This window comes from Diabrotica virgifera, chromosome 5 (assembly GCF_917563875.1).
Source record: "Diabrotica virgifera virgifera chromosome 5, PGI_DIABVI_V3a".
Lineage (NCBI taxonomy): Eukaryota > Metazoa > Arthropoda > Insecta > Coleoptera > Chrysomelidae > Diabrotica > Diabrotica virgifera.
The window spans coordinates 12,475,960-12,495,157 of NC_065447.1; the positions used below are offsets into that span (position 1 = coordinate 12,475,960).

Here is a 19,198-nt window from a genome sequence, read left to right on the forward strand (position 1 = left end):
AGTTAAGCTATTAACAAATTTTCAGCTTGTCATTAATAAACTTTTTTTTGATACGCGGGACCCAGGCCTAAGAAAACGATCATGCTAATAGAAAAGATTTGAATATGAAACTAAATACGTGCAACAGTTCTTTTTTTTTTCATTTAGTAATTCAATATACTTTGTTAATTATGGAACTACGACAAAAATAAGATACGAAAAAATCAAATAAAACCTGCTTTAATACAATTACAAAAAATTACAGAACTTAAACTACATAAAAATTACTAATAAATAAACTTAACTTCAAAAGCCTCACTTAATCTACACCTGTATATATAATTAAATAAATTAAACAAATACATATATAGGGTGTCCCAAAAGTAGTGGAACGGTCGAATATTTCGCGAACTAAACATCGGATCGGAAAACTGAAAAATACGTGTTCAATAATTTTCAAAAATCTATCCAATGACACCAAACACCAACCCCCACTACACCCCCTGGAGGTGGGGTGGGGGTAACTTTAAAATCTCAAATGGAAACCCCTAGTTTTTCTCGCAGATTTGGATTCGTTATGTAAAAGTAAGCAACTTTTATTAGCAACTAACTGTGGATAGATGGCGCTATAATTGAGAAAAACGATTTATCCTGATACCATAGGTAAATTATAGAAACGGTCTAATATCTTGAGAAACACACTTCCAAATGAGAAACCAAAACACAGGTTTTTAATATTTTTCGAAAACCTATCGATAAACACCAAAAATGACCCTCCAACCCACCCCCTGGAGACGGGGTGGGGGGTAAATTTATAATCTTAAATAGCAACCCCCACTTTTTATTGCAGATTCGAACTCGAAACATTTTTTAAAATTGCTCATAGATGGCGCTAATAAATTGTATTTTTCCAATTAAAGCGCCATCTATCAACAATTCTAAAAAATGTTTCGAACAAATGTTGCTTAATTTTTTATGACCAATCCGAATCTGTAATAAAAAGTGGGGGTTGCTATTTAAGATTTTAAAGTTACCCCCCACCCCACCTCCAGGGGGTGGGTTGGAGCGTCATGTTTAGTATGATTCGATAGGTTTTCGAAAAGTATTAAAATTTTTTTTTTGTTTTCTCATTTGGAAATGTATTTCTCGAGATATTAGACCGTTTCTATAATTTACCTATGGTATCAGGATAAATCGTTTTTCTCAATTATAGCGCCATCTATCCACAGTTCGAAAAAATGTTTTGAATAAAAGTTGCTTACTTTTACGTAACGAATCCAAATCTGTAAGAAAAACTAGGGGTTTCCATTTGAGATTTTAAAGTTACCCTCCACCCCACCTCCAGGGGGTGTAGTGGGGGTTGGTGTTTGGTGTCATTGGATATATTTTTGAAAACGATTGAACACGTATTTTTCAGTTTTTCGATCCGATGTTTAGTTCGCGAAATATTCGACCGTTCCACTACTTTTGGGACACCCTGTATAATAAATAATATACTTATTGGTTATTTAATGCCAAATTGCCTTAAATATTTATCTAAATGTTTACCAACATTCGTGAAAAAATTCATAACATCACTCAATACCCTATCCACACTCTCAATAGGTTTGAATCTTGATTGAATATCTGGAATAAGTCTACTTATATCTTCTATAATAGCCTCTTTTTTGTCTCCAACGTTTTTATCATCCGCCTGTCCATCATGGTGCAATAATTTGATCTCAGTGTCCTCCCCTCTTTTGATCAAATCTAATTCATCGTTATTTGGCAGTTGGACTTTGTAGGTATCATCTTTAAAGAAGCCGTCCAATATGTTTTCCTCGTGTTTTTCGATGTTTTCCTTAGGAAAATCTTGGTGAGTAAATGGTGTTTCAATGTTATTAACATCTAGAATATCTGGAAGTAATTTTTGATCGTTGATTATTATATCTAATGTACCTTGTCCAAAAATATCTTCAGAGTCAATCATATGTGTCTCTTTATTGTGGTTTTCTTTATTTTTTTCAGTGTTTTCAACAATGATGTCTAGTGTTGTGACACCTGGTCCAAAGATATCAAATGGATCAATAGTACCGTGTTGCTTGTTTTGGTGTTTCGTATTTGTTTTTGCTGATTTTATATTGTAATCACTAATACCTGTTATTTGTTCAAAAATATTGGCAGGATCAATCATAAAACTGTCTTTGTTGTGATATTGTTTATGTTTTTCGGCAGATTGTAAATTGTTAGTGATGATATCTAGTGGGATCAATTCTAGTCCAAAAATATCGAATGGATCAATATCATGGTGCTGTTTCTTTTGATGTTTAGTATGTGTTTTTACACTGTCACCATCAATACTTGTTATTTGTTCAAAAATATCAACAGGATCAAAGATAAGGGTATCTTTATTGTGGTTATCTTTATTGGTTTCTTCTGAAGCTGTATTTTCAAAAATAGTATCTAGTGTGCCTACGTCTGGCCCAAAAATAGCAACAGGCTCAATGTCAAAATGCTCTATATTTTCATGTTTTGTGTTAGCTGATTTCGTACTCTCAAGGTGACTATCCAGTTTATCTTCTCCAACAATATGAGCAGGATCATCCACAGCATCCTCTTTGCTTTGATGCGCTTTATTCAGTTTAGCTATTTTTGTCTCTTCAATATGAAAAGGATCTATTTCCTTTACCTTGTCGTCAAAATTCGAATCGGCTTTTACGTTTCCATGATCATTATCTTTGTTCTTGCCATCTTTTCTCTTGGAAGATTTTGATCTAAAATCGTAAATGTCATACTTTTTAGGTTTTGTTTTCTTTTCAACGTTGAGGAGGTCGAACTCAATACTAGTTGGAAGCTCGGACTTTAACAAATCATCTTCAGGCATATTGAGTATATCTTTGTCCTTATGAATTTCGTTAATATCTGAGTCTATTTCGTTTTCTCTGATATCTACATCAGTATCGATATATCTTCGTTTTCTTATATTGTACGGTGTTTTAAATATATTTTTGAACACTTGATAGTCGTTTGGAGGTAACAGTTTTCTTGAATTAGCTTTGTATATATCTCTTTTAAGAGCAGGTATATCTACAGGTTTCCATGCTTTTAAGTCAGATGTCACAGGTTGGTAATTCCCAAAAACTTTTCTAGTGCCAAAAATTGATCTTTTGACTTTCCCGTGATGAGACTTAAATCTGGTGTTGATATCAGGCCACGCAATTTCAATATTAGGTTTAAAGAAATGTGATCGTTTCTTTTTGCGCAATTTACTTTTCCACTGTTCTTTCTTTTCTTTTTCCATATATTTTTGTTTATGTACTATTTTATCGATCTCGTCTTTTCTTTCTTGTAGTTTTTCTTTGAGATGGTTCATTTGTTCGTTTAAAGTTTCAGTAGCCTTATGTTTTTTCTTCGGATTCTTGTCTTCGGTTTTTTTGTCCAGTTTTTCTTTCTTGTGTTCTTTCTTCTTTTTGTGGAGATCTTCGGCATTCTTGTACTCTTTTTTCTTTTTGTTGAAATCTTCGTCTGTTGAACGCTTTTTGCGATGTGGTGTGTCTGCTATTTCATTTGATATAGAGTTTTCTTCCTAAAATTGTTAAAATTTTATGTATCATACACATTGAACGATATAATCAAAAGGTGATATAAAGGATAGGGAAAGGTTTTTATATCTTTGGAAACATGAAAGAAAAGATAATGAATTTTAACATAAAGAATGTATGGAAGGTAGATGGTAAAATAATGAAGAACGCTCATATTCAAAAAACAAGATAAAGCAAATTACAATCATTTGAATGCTGAAGGAATTAGCCAGGAAAAAGACAGTTGAAACACCTGGAAGAAGAAAAAGCAGAGCACCTTCTATGTCAGTGTAACAGTCTAGAAAATGTGCAGTTCTTTGCATTAGGAGAAGAAAATCCACGGGCAAATAGCTGCATGGAAGGTTCAGTCTCAAATATCTAATGATGGAGATATTATTGTAGCACTTGAAGAAATGAAAAAACCTTAATTTGATGTAAACTATTTATACCTCATTTGATTTCACTGATTCGGAGTATTTCTTTTCTTCTACTAACTCCCCAGTTTTTGAATGGTCTGATTTCACTGACTCATATTCTTTCTTTTCTTCTTCTACCAACTCGACAGGTTTTGACTGTTCCGGTTTAACTTCTTCAGTTTTTGGCATTGTTTCAGAATGTTCTGGTTTCAATTCCTCTGTACCATTAGTATTGGTCGTGTTAGCATTGAAGGCAATTTCAGAAGCATTAACATTTTTTGGAGTTACTGGTGTAGTAGAAATTTTTGAATTGTGAGTTTCTGAAGTGCTCTGCAATATATGTAACATATTAAACAAATAAATAAGATATTTACATATTGTCTACAGATGTAGTTTCTTTGTATTTTCTGTAAACGTCTTTGAGAGAAAAACAAAGCTAGATGGATATATCAATTTACTTAGGGAATTATATATCTGGGAACCTGGGTAAATGAAAACACTAACCAAGGTAGAGAAATCAGGACACGCATTGAAATTGAAAGACAAGCATTTAAAAAAATGAAAAAATGTTTGTTAATCGAGATCTTCCACTGGAGCTGAGCATAAGAGCCTTAAGATGCTAGGTGTTCTTGACTTTGTTGTATGGAATGGAAAGCTGGACACTAAAAGTCTTCTTCTTCTTCTTCTTTTTATATAGACATTACTCTGTCTGTTTTTCAATGTGCCTCCAGTAAGTTGCCATTCCATCCTTTTCGTGGTCTTCCCACTGATCGTCTTCCTATTGGGGAACCGTCTCTCGCCGTCCTTACTACTCTATTTGTTGTCATTCGGCTTATGTGGTCGTTCCATTCTACGCTTCTGCTTTCACCCAGTTATTAATGTTGTCCACCTTGCATCTCCTTCGTATATCTGCACTTCTAGCTCTATCCCACAGCGTCTTACCATCGATTTTTCGCAATGTTTTCATCTCTGCTGTTTCTAGCATTCTCTTTGTCCTTTCTGTATCAGGTCGTGTTTCTGCCGCGTATGTCATTATTGGTCTGATGACTGTTTTGTAAATTCTGCCTTTCACTTCTTTTCCGATGTTTTTATTCCTCCATATTTTTTCATTCAGGCAACCTGCGGCTCTGTTTGCTTTATTCACCTGATCTTCCACTTCTGTTTCGAGCTTTCCGTAACTGCATAGTGCTATGCCTAGATATTTAAACTCCATGACTTGTTCTATTATTTGACCCTCCAGCTCTAATTTACACCTTATTAGATCTGCTGTTATAACCATGCATTTAGTCTTTTTTTGGGAAATTAACATTTTAAATTTTCTAGCGGTTATACTAAATGCGTGCAGCATACGTTGTATACGTTGTAAATCATCTTCAATTTGAGAGATGACACTAAAAGTGAGTATCGTAAAGAAGTTGGAAGCATTTTAGATGTGGTGCTATAGAAGGATTCTGAAAATACCATGGATCCAATGAGTTACAATTGCAGAAGTGTTAAAATAAGGTTACAAAAGTATTGCGAGGTCATAAAGAATATCAAAACAAGAAAGCTGGAATATTTGAAGCACATTACCAAAGATGAGAAATATGAGATATTAAGGCTCATAGTGCAGGATAAAATTAAGGGTAAAAGATCTATAGGAAGACGAAGAATTTTCTGGCTGAGAAACCTAAGAGACTATGGTTGCGACTCAGTAGATCTTTTTAGAGCAGCCCCTAATAAGGTACGGATAGCTGTGATAATAGCCAACCTGCGATAGGAAAAGAAACTACAAGAAGCAGAAGAAGAATCAATTTACCTTAGCTGCGTCCAGTTTGTCATTCACAGAACTTTTAAGAATCTCGTTTTGTTCAATATTTTTTGCGCTTAAAGAATCATTGTCATCTTCATGCTCAGGTTTGCTTGCCTGCGTTTCGTAGACTGTGTTGTTAAGGGCTTCTTCAAATACATGGGCCTCAAGATTTTGAAACTAAAAGAAAAATGAGTTTTTTTGAGACATTGGTCGATAATTTCATTATTGTACAGAATATCCAAAAACAGTTGTTTAGAAAAAATGTAGGTAACATAGGACACCCTGTATATTTTCTCATATTTAGATTCCTATCATAATCTCTGTTTTTGCCACATGAAGTTTCACTACTATACAGGGTATTTTTTAAGTTAAAGTTTAAGTTTTTTTAAGAGAAAAAAAAGATGAGAAAATGTACAGGGTGTCCTATTGTTGCCTTCTTTCTTTTATTGACCTCTTTTCCATTCAAACATGAACCAATGCTGTCGTGTATGTCTAATACGATTTAATAAGGATAGTGATACTTACAGCAGTAGTAATGGGTTTATCTATAACTGGAATATCCACAAGCATTAGAGTATCTTCTAGCGGTGGCACTTCTTCTTCAAGTTTTAAAATTGCGACATCTATGTTTCCTTTTGTGTCTTCAATTTTGTTGTTCTCATTTACACCATTATCGACTGACCTCTAAAAAGATAATGAAATAATAGAAAAATGTTCCTTTCTGAAGAATTATCAGAAAAAAAGAAGAAATAGAAGGATAATAAGGAGTATCCAAAAATAAAGAGAAAACTTAGAAATACATAAATAATCATTTAATTAAATTAAAAAATATATAAATAAATAATCATTTCGTTGTAAAACGAAACAAGAGCCGTCTTATACAGGGTGTTTCATTAATAATTGTCCATATAGTAACTGGAGAAACCTTAGCACTAAATACGAAGATTTAACCTAAAACTCTTAAATAAAATGTGGTTCCTTACTGAGTTACAGGGTGTTTTATCTAAAAATTTAAAAACTATTTTTGCTCAGCATTTTACAACTGTTCGACATATCCTTTTCATACTTGGCAAGAAGTATAGGTATTGTACAAACTACTAAATTATGTTAAACAAACGTTTCTGGCTATTACCAGAGGCGTACGACTGGGGAAAGTGAATGGTTGACCCTTTCCAAATTCTACGCCACTGGCGGAATTGCTATTTTAGTTCAATTATTGGATTCTAAAATACTTTCTATGAAAATAATATACTCTTCATTCGTAACGATAAAGTGATTAGTTTTCGAGATCTTTGAAGTTAAAAATGAAACGACACGGTTATTTTGATTAATGAATTGTGTCGCTTCATTTTTAATTTCAAATATCTCGAAAACTAAACATTTTATCGTTCCGAATGAAGAGTATATTATTTACATAAAAAGTACTGGAAAATCAAAAAATTACACTAAAATAGCAATTTCGTCAGTGGCGTAGAATTTGGGAAGGGTCAACCAGACACTATCCCCTGTCGTACGCCTCTGGTAGTAGCTAGAAACGTTTGTTTATCTTAATTTAGTAGGGTATATAGTACCTACACTTTCTGCCAAGTATGATAAGGATACGCCAAATAGTTTTAAAGTACTGGGTACAAATAATTTTTAAATTTTAATCATATGAATTATACTCGTATATATCATAAATTAATCAAAATATCTGTGCCGTTTCATATTTAACTTCAAATATCTCGAAAACTAATAACTTTATCGTTACCAATGAAGAGTATATTATTTACGTAGAAGGTATTGGAGAATCTAAAAACGGCACTAAAATAGTAATTCCTCCAGTGGCGTAGAATTTGAGAAGGGACAACCATTCACTATTCCCTGTCGTACGCCTCTGGTAGTAGCTAGAAACGTTTGTTTATCATAATTTAGTAGGGTATATAGTAGTCGCACTTTCTGCCAAGTATAGAAAGGATACATTGAATAGTTTTAAAATGCTGAGCAAAAATAGTTTTTAACTTTTTAGATAAAACACCCTGTAACTCAGTAAGGAACCACATTTTATTTAAGTGTTTTAGGTGAAATATTCGTATTTTGTGCTAAGGTTTCTCCAGTTACTATATGGACAATTATTAATGAAACACCCTGTATAGTACATTCTTTCACGGTTTTTGCAGTAAATTTTAAAGAACCGCTTGGATTGACATGAAATTTTATCATACGCATAGCTAGCATGTCAAAGAAAAAAAGTGATATGGTGCCGATGTGTGCTTTTGCCCTGATGGTGACTTTCACCTCATCTCGGGGGTGAAAAAATAGATGTCCAAGATAAGTCCCGAAAAGGATAAACTGACTTATTTTAAGCAACTTTTGTTCTATAGAATTTTTCACCAAATCAATACTTTTCGAGTTTATTTGCAAGTGAATAATGTTCATTTTTCAACAAAAAAACCACGTTTGTAGACGATTTTTCGCAAATAACTCAAAACGTAAGCATTTTGTCGAAAAAAATATTCTTAGCAAAACTATAGCCTATAAAAAAAGTGAAAAACAGGTGTATATTATGTAGGTCTCTATACCTAGCAAAAGCAGAGTTATAGCTAATGAAAAATAGGTTCATATTCGAAAAATTCCAAATAGAATAATTCAATGTGAAATATCCAAATAATGAAGCCTTCTTGGAGAAAACACATTATAACTTTTTTAAAGTGTTTAAAAAAAGCTTAAATTCTGTTTTTATAAAAAAATTTCTAGCATCAAATGTAAGCAAGTTACGCTCAAAATAAAGTAGGTCTCTTTTGTTTTGGCAAAAAAAATCAGGAATGTCACCCCCAATTAGAAATTTAAATGAAATTAATCGTTACCGCTTCACAAGTTACTTTATTTATGTTGTGTTTATATTATCTGTAAGTTTCATCGATTCAAAGTGCTTATTTTTGAAAAAAATTGGTTTTAAAGTAAAATTTTTAAAAATTTTAATTTTGAAAAAAAATGCTTTTTTTTTCAAAATAACTTAAAAATTTTTAGAGATACCAAAAATCTTAAACGATAAAAAAAGTCGGCTTTACTTTTCTGAATATTTCGTATTTTTTGTTTTTCTGTAAGACAAAAATTGGTTAAGATTCGGTGTTTCTAAATTTGCATCACTCGTGATAAGTGACTCGTTCAAACCCTTTTAACTACAGCTGTTTCAAAAATAAGGACTTTGAACCGATGAAACTTACAGATCATATGATCAATACATACGCGAGTAAAAAACTTGTGAAGTGGTAACAATTAAATTCATTTGAAATGCTAATTAGGGGGTGATTTTCCCGATTTCTTACCAAAAAAAAAGGGACCAACTTTATTTTAAGCGTAACTTGTTTACTTTTGATGCTAAAATTTTTTTTTAAACAAAAATAAGCATTTTTTAAACAGTTTAAAAACGTTAAAAATAAGTTTTCCCCAAAAGAGTGCTTCGTTTTTTGGTTATGGCACATTAAAATATTCGATTTGGAATTTGACGAATATGAACCTATTTTTCATTAGCTATAACTCTGCTTCTACTAGGTATAGTGACCTAATATACAGGGTGTTCGGAAAAGATTGGTCATAAATTATACCACAGATTCTGGGGTCAAAAATAGGTTGATTGAACCTCACTTACCTATATACAATAGTGCACACAAAAAAAGTTACAGCTCTTTGAAGTTATAAAATGAAAATCGATTTTTTTTTCATATATCGAAAACTCTCAGAGATTTTTTATTGAAAATGGACATGTAGCATTTTTATGGCAGCAGCATCTTAAAAAAAAATTAAAGTGAAATTTGTGCACCCCATAAAATTTTTATGGGGGTTTTGTTCCCTTAAACCCCCCAAACTTTTTTGTACGTACCAATTACATTATTATTGTGGCACCGTTAGTTAAACACAATGTTTTTAAAACTTTTTTGCCTCTCAGTACTTTTTCGATAAGTCAGTGTTTATCGAGATATTTTGAATATTTTTCGAATCCACCACATATTTGTATATGGTTAGGTACGATTATGGAAACCTGTTAATAATCTGAAAATTTATTTATAATTTACATTTTTAGGTATATTTTGAAAAAGAAGCTACATCTCGATAAAAGGTGACTTATGAAAAAAGCCTAAAAGGCAAAAGTTTTAAAAACCCTGTGTTTAACTAATGGTACCAGAATAATAGTTTAATTGGAACGTACACAAACATTTGGGGGGTTTAAAGGAACAAAACCCCCATAAATTTTTTACGTAAATATATTAAAATAGAAGCCGCATCTCGATAAAAACTGGCTTATCAAAAAAATACTAGGAGGCAAAAAAGTTTTAAAAACGTTATGTTTAACTAATGGTACAATAATGAATTAATTGGAACGTGCACAAAAGTTTGGGGGGGTTTAAGGGAACAAAATCCCCATAATTTTTTTATAGGGTGGACAAATTTCACTATAATTTTGTTTTAAGATGTTCCTGCCATAATAATGATACATGTCCATTTTCAATAAAAAATCTCTAGTAGTTTTCGATATATTGAAAAAAATCGATTTTCATTTTGTAACTTCAAAGGGCTGTAACATTTTTTATGAGCACATTTGTACTAAGGTAAGTTAGGTTCAATCAAACTATTTTTGACCCCACAATGTGTGATATAATTTATGACCAATCTTTTCGGGACACCCTGTATACGCCATGTTTTTCACTTTTTTAAGTTCTATATTTTTGATAAGAATTTATTTTTCGACCAAATGCTTACTTTTTGAGTTATTTGCGATAAACCGTCTGAAAACGTGGTTATTTTGTAGAAAAAATAACATATTCACTCACAAATGTCTCGAAACGTATTAACTTGGTGAAAAAACTTTATAGAACAAAAGTTGCGTAGAATTAGTCATTTTATCCATTTCCGGACTTATTTCGAACATATACTTTTCACCCCCAAAAGGGGGTGAAACTCACCCCTAGGGCAAAAGCACATATCGGCATAATATCACTTTTTTTCTTTGACTTGTTAGCTATGTTAATGCCAAATTTCATGTCAATCCAAGAGGTTCTTTAAAATTTAAAGGTTTTGCAATATTTTACCTTTAAAGAACGTACTAATATTTCAGTTCGTTCTAAAAGTGCCATAAGCACCCTAACCGGTTTCAAACCTTATTAGGTTATCATTAGGGAGCGGATTTATATGCGATCAATTTTGATGAAATATGCGCATATATATGCAGTAAAAAATTACGAAATATGCGCAAGATATGCACAAAAATTTAAAAAATGCGAAAATCGAGAAACCACAAATTTTCTGTCTTATTCTATTCTAGGGGGTTCTTTTAAAGGGGGGCGGCAATCTTATTTATTATCTTTCAAATAAAATCAGTATTTTTTATATGTGCAATTTATTCACATTTTTTACAAAAACTTATACCAATAGTTACCTATTTAATATAAAACAACAATATCACTATTATATCTTCGATTATAATTCACTACAATGTGTTTCTCCAAATTTTTTACGAGGAAACATTTCCTTTGATCAGATAAAATATTTTTATAACTAGAAAAACTCCTTTCAACATCAACAGAAGTAATTGGGGCGTATTTAAAATAACTTGTTAAAGCCGAAAATTCTGCACCAAAATCAATTTCAAAATTTCCATTAAAAATTTCGCATATTATGTCCTCCAAAGTTTTAAAGCCGTTTAAAGACGGGATCTGATCTAAAGCATGACTATTTCAATTTTCGTTAGAAAATCGTAACACTATGGTTAAAGGTGTAAATTCTCTTAACAATAGGGGATTTAAAAGAATCACCAGAATTATAGCTATTCAATTGGGATACAAATTGTACTAAATATAATAAAAGTAAGTAAAATTCGGATTTCCCGGTAAACCATCCTTCATCATTTTAACATCCTACAATCATTTTATAACGGCGTACTATAAGCACTATAAGTACCTACTTTGTGTAAAGATCGGGTATTTTCAAAGAAAAAATGAAAAGGCAGTGAATGAGCCGTCTCTCTTCAGGTAGTTCTCGAATTAATAGATAGGATAGCCTGTGCAGGGAAATATTTTGTGTCGAATTAAAAAAATTTTTTTTGGACTTAAATGTTTTTAAATAGGCACAACATATGCATGTTTCTTTAAAAATATGCAAAATTTAGTAAAGTTCTCAAATATGCGAAATATGCATGCAATTTGCATTTAGCATAAAATCCGCTCCCTAGTTATCATCAAAGAGAGCATATATGATTATCTCTGAACAACATAAAAATCGGGCTGCCAGTATCAGTAAATAACATGATGATACGGGTGGTGTGGCGTCATCTGCTTAAAACAAGCGATAGTTTTACTTTTGATAAAATGAAAATAGTATTAAAAATAAAACTTTATTTGGACCAAGTTTTCTGGTAAGACCTTCGTGGTTTCTAAAATCTGAAAACCAATGAATAGTGGAGCAAAGAATGCTGAGGGAGGTCTAAAAGGTGCATCTCACTTCTCGCCTATCCGCGTTGTTTAACAGGCAAAATTTTACTGCGCTGGACAGGCGAGAAGTGAGATGCAACTTTTAGATCTCCCTCAGCTTTCTTTGCTCCAGCATTCGTTGGTTTGCAAAGGACCCCGCAGAAAGTTTATGGAAAATGGCTCTCTGTCAAATGCTCTGAAACTTTGGGTTCTGGTAGTCCTTGATGTGTAGAACAAAAGACTCAATCGCGCAAAGCTCCAAAAAATCATGGTTTTAAGATATAAGCCTTTGAAGTTATAGGTCCAGTGAGGACGTTTGAGTTGAAATAAATTCATTTTCTCGAGAATGGAAGGCTCTGGAGTTAAATTACAAATCAGGTCGTTTTTTAGTTTTAAATTTTAATTTTTTAGCATATATATCATACTAGTGACGTTATCCATCTGGTCGTGATGGTTCAATCGATGATTTTCTTTAAATAAGAATATGGGTCGTGTGATAGCTCATGTGAAAGGTTATTCAATTATATATTCAATAATATAAATATTAACATAATTATTTATACAGGGTGCCCAAAAAAAATTTAAATTAAATTAATTGAGACAAAAATAAGAATGTGTATAATTTATTTAATTCGAAATACATTTTACTGTTGTCCGAAAACAGGAAAAAATGTTTATTTGATGAATAAATATTGTTTTTCGCTTAAATTCAATATTAAAGCTGCCACCCACCTGCCTCTTAGCAGTTTGAACATTTACTTTAAGCAAAAAGCAATGTTTATTTTTCAAATTAACATTTTTTCTGTTTTATGACAGCAATAAAATGTATTTCGAACTAAATAAATTATATACATTCTTCTTTGTGTCTCAATTAATTTTATTAAAAAAAAAATTTGGGCACCCTATTTATGTTAATGTTTATATATGTACCTCGGAACCATACAACACTATGTCCATTTTTATAACTTTACAGAAGAGCAGTTTGAAATTGTTTTTTAACATAGGGACAAATGGACTTGATGTTCTTTTAAAGGTCACTATCTCCATTAGCAGTTAGTTTAGGACCTAGTGCACTATTCCTCTAAATAAAATCATAAAAGTTGATTATTAGTGTGTAAAAATGTCAAATATGAAAAAAAATGGACATATTGCTGAATGGTTCAGAGGTACAGATATTAGTAAATAAAGAATTAAATAACCTTTCAAATGAGCTATCACACGACCCCTTTCGCTTAAATTAAATGTTCAAACTGCTAAAACACAGGTGGGTGGCAGCTTTAATATTGAATTTAAGCGAAAAACAATATTTATTTATCAAATAAATATTTTTTCCTGGTTTCGGACAGCAGTAAAATGTATTTCGAATTAAATAAATTATATACATTCTTCTTTTTGTCTCAATTAATTTAATTCAAAAAGATTTCTTGGGCACCCTGTATAAATAATATTGTTAATGTTTATATTATTAAATAGAGAATTTAATAATCTTTCAAATGAGCTATTACACGACCCCTGTTCTTATTAAAAAAAAAAAGAATGTGTGTGTACTTTGTACGCACGTAAGAAATTATACTTCTAAATATGATTTCAATGAAATAAATATACTTTCGGACAGTTTATTTGTATTTTATTTAAAGATTAAATTAATTTTTACTAACTACTTTCCAAAAATTTCTATTAAAACAATACCAAAAATTAAAAAAAATTAGAAAACACCAGGATTGGAACCGAGGACCTCTTGATCTCAAGCCCAACGCTCTACCACTGAGCTATACCCTTTTGTTTATACGGGCTACAAGATTTCTCAGACATAGTGACAAACATACGAAGTGAATTATAAAATACTTTAAATATTATTTATTATCTTATTCCTGAGGTAGACAAGTCCAAATAGACAAAAATTATAATAATAGTTATTTATGATATAAATGTTAAAAGCACAATTTTAAGGCACGTATGTGAAAGATTCGCTTCGCTCATTCTGCAATTCACATGAGTGCCTTAAAAATGTACTTTTTAACATCTATATCATACAATATTTTTTCTACAAACGTCTTATATTATATCAACAATTATAATTTATTCATTCTCAATTACAGGACAATACCTACAAAAACTTTTACTTGAACTTGACTGACATTCAATTTTTATATTTTTCTTGACATTACATCAAAACTGCCTATACTGTCAATACGTAAATCATAACAACTATAGAATAACATCTACTTTTATTTTTGTATATTCTAACAAATTTTAATAGTTTTTTTCTACAAACGTGTTAAAAATGCAATAATACAGTTTAAATTAAATTTAAAAAAACCTCTAAACCACCTTTTTCAAATTGCGCAAGTTGTATTATTAATATTAATGTTAATAAATGAAATATAAATATTTTGACGTTTCATAATTTGACAATTCACTTTTAACTGCAGTGCCTTAAAATTTTTAAAGCACTAGTGCTTTAAAGTAGCATTTTTAACGCTCCTATGGAGTGCTATAAATTGCATTTTTAACACGTTTATAGAAAAATATATTTAAAAACACTAATATATCCCGTTACAAAAATACTCGAAGAGGTACCACAAGGTTATTTATTATTGTTAAAAATCATAAAAGGACGCGTTTCGGCTTTACACAAGCCATCATCAGCTTAAATACAGGACATAGAAAACAACGGACTGACCAGTCTTTGAGATCCAACAAAGAACTTTGAGTTCTTCAAGATTTTACAGTACAATAAGAACAAAATGCTATAAATAGCTACATATTAATGATGAAGTGTGTGCATCTCTATACTATATAATGTAAACTAGCTGATTCTTCCTCCTTCCTGTTTTCTGGTCAGTCCGTTGTTTCTATTTCCTGTATCAGCTGATGATGGCTTGTGTAAAGCCGAAACGCGTCCTTTTATGATTTTTAACAATAAGAAATAACCTTGTGGTACCTCTTCGAGTTTTTTTGTAACTGGATACCTCGAGACCACATTTGAGTAATATGGATAATTCTCTTCATACTAATATATCCTTTCCACACCTTTTCTGGACTGATACATACATAAATTAAAATATTTAGTAACGAACTCCATACTGTCTGTGTGCGCATGCGCGCAGATTAATAAAATTTTACCCTTAATCGCGCCTAAAGAAGTATAACTTCAAAAATGATCGATTGCTTGATCACGCTCAGATGGATGACGTCACTAGTATGATACATATGCCAAAATATTATAATTTAAAAATAAAAATGGACCTGACCTGTAATTTATCTCCAGAGTTGCCCAATGAATTTATTCCAACTCAAACGTCCTCACTGTACCTATAACTTCAGAGGCTTATATCTTAAAACACGTTCGACAGAGAGCCATTTCCCATAAGGTTTCTGCGGGGTCCTTTTAGAAACCACGAGGGTGTTACCAGAAAACTTGGTCCCCATAAAGTTTAATTTTTAATATTATTTTAATTTTATTAATAGGTAACACTTTCGCTTGTTTTAGGCAGATATCGCCACGCCACCCGTCATCATCATCATCATCATTCAATCTGGATCTATCCACTGCTGGATATATAGGCTATTGATTATATTCAAAATAAGATAGCTAAAAGGAGCTACAACGTTAACAAGGTTTTATTATTTCATATCGATTCATATGGTCAATGGACATCTATATATGAAAAAACCGCGGAGTGCTACCATTTAAAGGGGTGCGTTTTTGAGAAATGGGTGAATTAGTCCCTGGGCACAGGTTACATTAGGGTGAGTTCTATGCACTTTTGCTACACACATATCTACATAAAAATTGTTCCTGGTTAAATTTCCTATCTAAATAGCACCTTTTAAAGTCAATGATACTTTTTTTACAAAAATATATTCAAGAGAAAAAGCACAAAGAAACCCAAAAGAAAGAAATTTTGTTTTTTGTCCCATAACTTTTGTCCTAGAGGATATAGGTATAGACATTGCATTACAGAAAAAAAATCTACATATTTCTTCTTTAAAATGTTGTTTAGTAGAGGTAATTAGCATTTATAGTTTTCGAAATATGATTTTTCAAAGTTCGCCACTCACAGCAATTTTGGGCAATTTTCCTTGTTATTTCGCATATATTGTTCTGTAACTTTTTTCTACGTAACTTTAGGTATATGTAATGGTACACGTGATAGGAATAGAAATCAATTACCTTTAAAATGGTCTGCTGTATAACGTTGTACGACTTTTTTAAAGTGATTATGGTTTTTCAAGGTTTTATACTTTTAATGATTTTTCGTAATATAATATAAAAATAAAATAATATTATTATACAGGGTGTAACAAAAATACAGGTCATATATTCAATCACATATTCTGGGACCAAAAATAATTCGATTGAACCTAACTTACCTTCGTACAAATGTGCACATAAAAAAAGTTACAGCCCTTTGAAGTTACAAAATGAAAATCGATTTTTTCCAATATATCGAAAACTATTAGAGATCTTTTATTGAAAATAGACATGTGACATTCTTATGGTAGTAGTATCTTAAGAAAAAATTATAGTGAAATTTGGACACCCCATAAAAATTTTATGGGGGTTTTGTTCTTTTAAACCCCCCCAAACTTTTGTGTGCGTTCCAATTTAATTATTATTGTAGTACCATTAGTTAAACACAATATTTTAAAAACTTTATTGCCTCCTATTACTTTTTCGAAAAGTCAGTTTTTATCGAGATATTTTGAATATTTGTCAAATCCACCACATATTTGTATATGGCTAAGTACGATTATGGAGACTTGGTAATAATAAGAAAATTTATTTATGACTTACATTTTTAGGTATATTTTGAACCATTTTAAAAAAGAAGTCACATCTCGATAAAAAGTGCCTTCCAGAAAAAATACAAAGAGGCAAAAAAGTTTTAAAAATACTGTGTTTAACTAATGGTACCGCAGTAAAAGTTTAATTGGAACATACACAAATATTTGGGGGGTTTAAAGGAACAAAACCTCCATAAAATTTTTATGTAAACATATTAAAAAAGAATCCGCAACTCGATAAAAACTACCTTATCGAAAAAATACTAAGTGGCAAAAAAGTTTTAGAAATATTGAATTAAACTAATGGTACCACAAAAATAATTTAATTGGAACGTACACAAAAGCTTGTGGGGCTTTAAGGGAACAAAACCCCCATAAAATTTTTATGGGGTGCACAAATTTCACTATAATTCTTTTTTAAGATGATCCTGCCATAAGAATGTCATATGTCCATTTTCAATAAAAAATCTCTAATAGTTTTCGATATATTCGAAAAAATCGATTTTCATTTTGTAACTTCAAAGGGCTGTAACTTTTTTTATGTGCATATTTGTACTAAGGTAAATTAGGTTCATTCGAACTATTTTTGGTCTCAGAATATGTGATTTAATTTATGACCTGTATTTTCGTTACACCCTGTATAATACATTATATATTATATAATATTATATTATATATAGTATATATAATATAATATTATATTATATATTATATAATACCTAATATGAAAAAAATATTATTTTTTACATTTTTTACGATTATTTTTTAAATTTCTCATTATATATTGGGTTCGCTAAACTCAGACACAACTGGCTAGTGACTTTAGTGGTAATTTTTTTGTTTTTGGTCAACTTTGCCATTAGGATTGGTAAAATTACTAACTATTTAGTAATTATTTTTTTGGCAAAATTACTTACTAAAATCACTAGCCAGTTGTGTCTGAGTTTAGCGAACCGACTATAACTTTTTGTTTCTTGTACATGAATATACTATATATTGCTCAATAAAGAGGGCTTGCTTTCTGTTCTTTAAAATTCTTTGATATTTTTGTACCTGTTTTATTTAAAATTATTTCTTTTACAAAAATTACATAAATATTAGTTTTAGAAAACATCACTTTAGTTAAAATTATTTAATAGTTGACATTTAACAAATTTTCAAAAACAAAGTCCATCTCTCAGTTAGCATTAGCTTCAATATTTTCCTCTGACACCTTAGTTATCTTAAGAGTTCCCATAATTAGTATCCATGCACATGCACCCTTTGCAGAATATTGAACAACTAATTCCTATCTTCCTACAACCGCAGTTTTTTGTATATCCTTTGGTACATTTACATGCTATTTTTTCAAGCAAAGCTTGTGATGCAGGAGCTTTGACAGTAAATATTGGAATTAATCCATATTTTGAAGTTTACCCGGCCAAGTCAAGTGGATCCAAAGGTCCACATATAAAAAATAAGATTCAATCTTAACACACTATCACATAGAAAAGTTATAATGAGAAGTTTAAAAAATAATCCTAAAATCAAGAATCGTTGCAAGTACTTATTACATTTTGAAAAAGCATATCTTATTCAAAAATAATCCTAGAATTTTGTATAATACACCATTTTAAAGTAAACAGAATAATCTTTCTTTTTTATTCTATAATATATACCTAAATGTAGAAAAAAAAGTTATAATGGGAAATTTATAAAATAATCGTAAAAAATATAAAAACTCGTTAAAAGTATAAAATCTTGAAAAAGATAACCTTTTTAAAAGAATTCGTACAACATTCTACAGTAGAACATTTTAAAGGTAATTGATTTCTATTCCTCTTACATGTACCATTGCATATGCCTAAAGTTACGTAGAAAAAAGTTACAGAACAATATTTGCGAAATAACAAGGAAAATGGCCCAAAATTGCTGTGAGTGGCGAACTTTGAAAAATCATATTTCGAAAACTGTAAAAACTAATGACCTCTACCAAACATCAGTTTATAGAAAAAATATGTAAGCTTTTTTTCTGTGAAGCAATGTCTATACCTATATCCCTGTGGACAAAAGTTATGGGACAAGAAACAAAATCTCTTTCTTTTGGGTTTGTTTTTTGCTTTTTCTTTTGAATATATTTTTGTAAAAAAAAGTATCTTTGACTTTAAAAAGTTATATTTAGATAGTAAATTTAACCAGAAACAATTTTTATGTAGACGTGTTTGTGCCAAAAGT

The 19,198-nt window shown here is 30.9% G+C and overlaps 1 protein-coding gene across 2 annotated transcripts in view; it reads right to left on the minus strand.

Annotated features, from left to right (window-relative positions):
• Positions 1-1,402: 1,402 nt before the first annotated feature.
• The window catches only part of LOC114333224 (uncharacterized), a 63,763-nt gene continuing 45,967 nt past the window's right edge, over positions 1,403-19,198 (minus strand). Inside the window, exons 9-12 of one of the 2 annotated variants that reach the window (XM_028283118.2) lie at positions 6,273-6,431; positions 5,754-5,924; positions 3,989-4,285; positions 1,403-3,544 (exon numbers count right to left, since the gene is read on the minus strand). In XM_028283118.2, coding sequence (XP_028138919.1) covers positions 1,484-3,544; positions 3,989-4,285; positions 5,754-5,924; positions 6,273-6,431 — 2,688 coding nt within the window. In that variant the 3' untranslated portion in view covers positions 1,403-1,483. The remainder of the gene's footprint in view (positions 3,545-3,988; positions 4,286-5,753; positions 5,925-6,272; positions 6,432-19,198) is intronic. The other variant, XM_028283179.2, reaches the window with a different exon arrangement.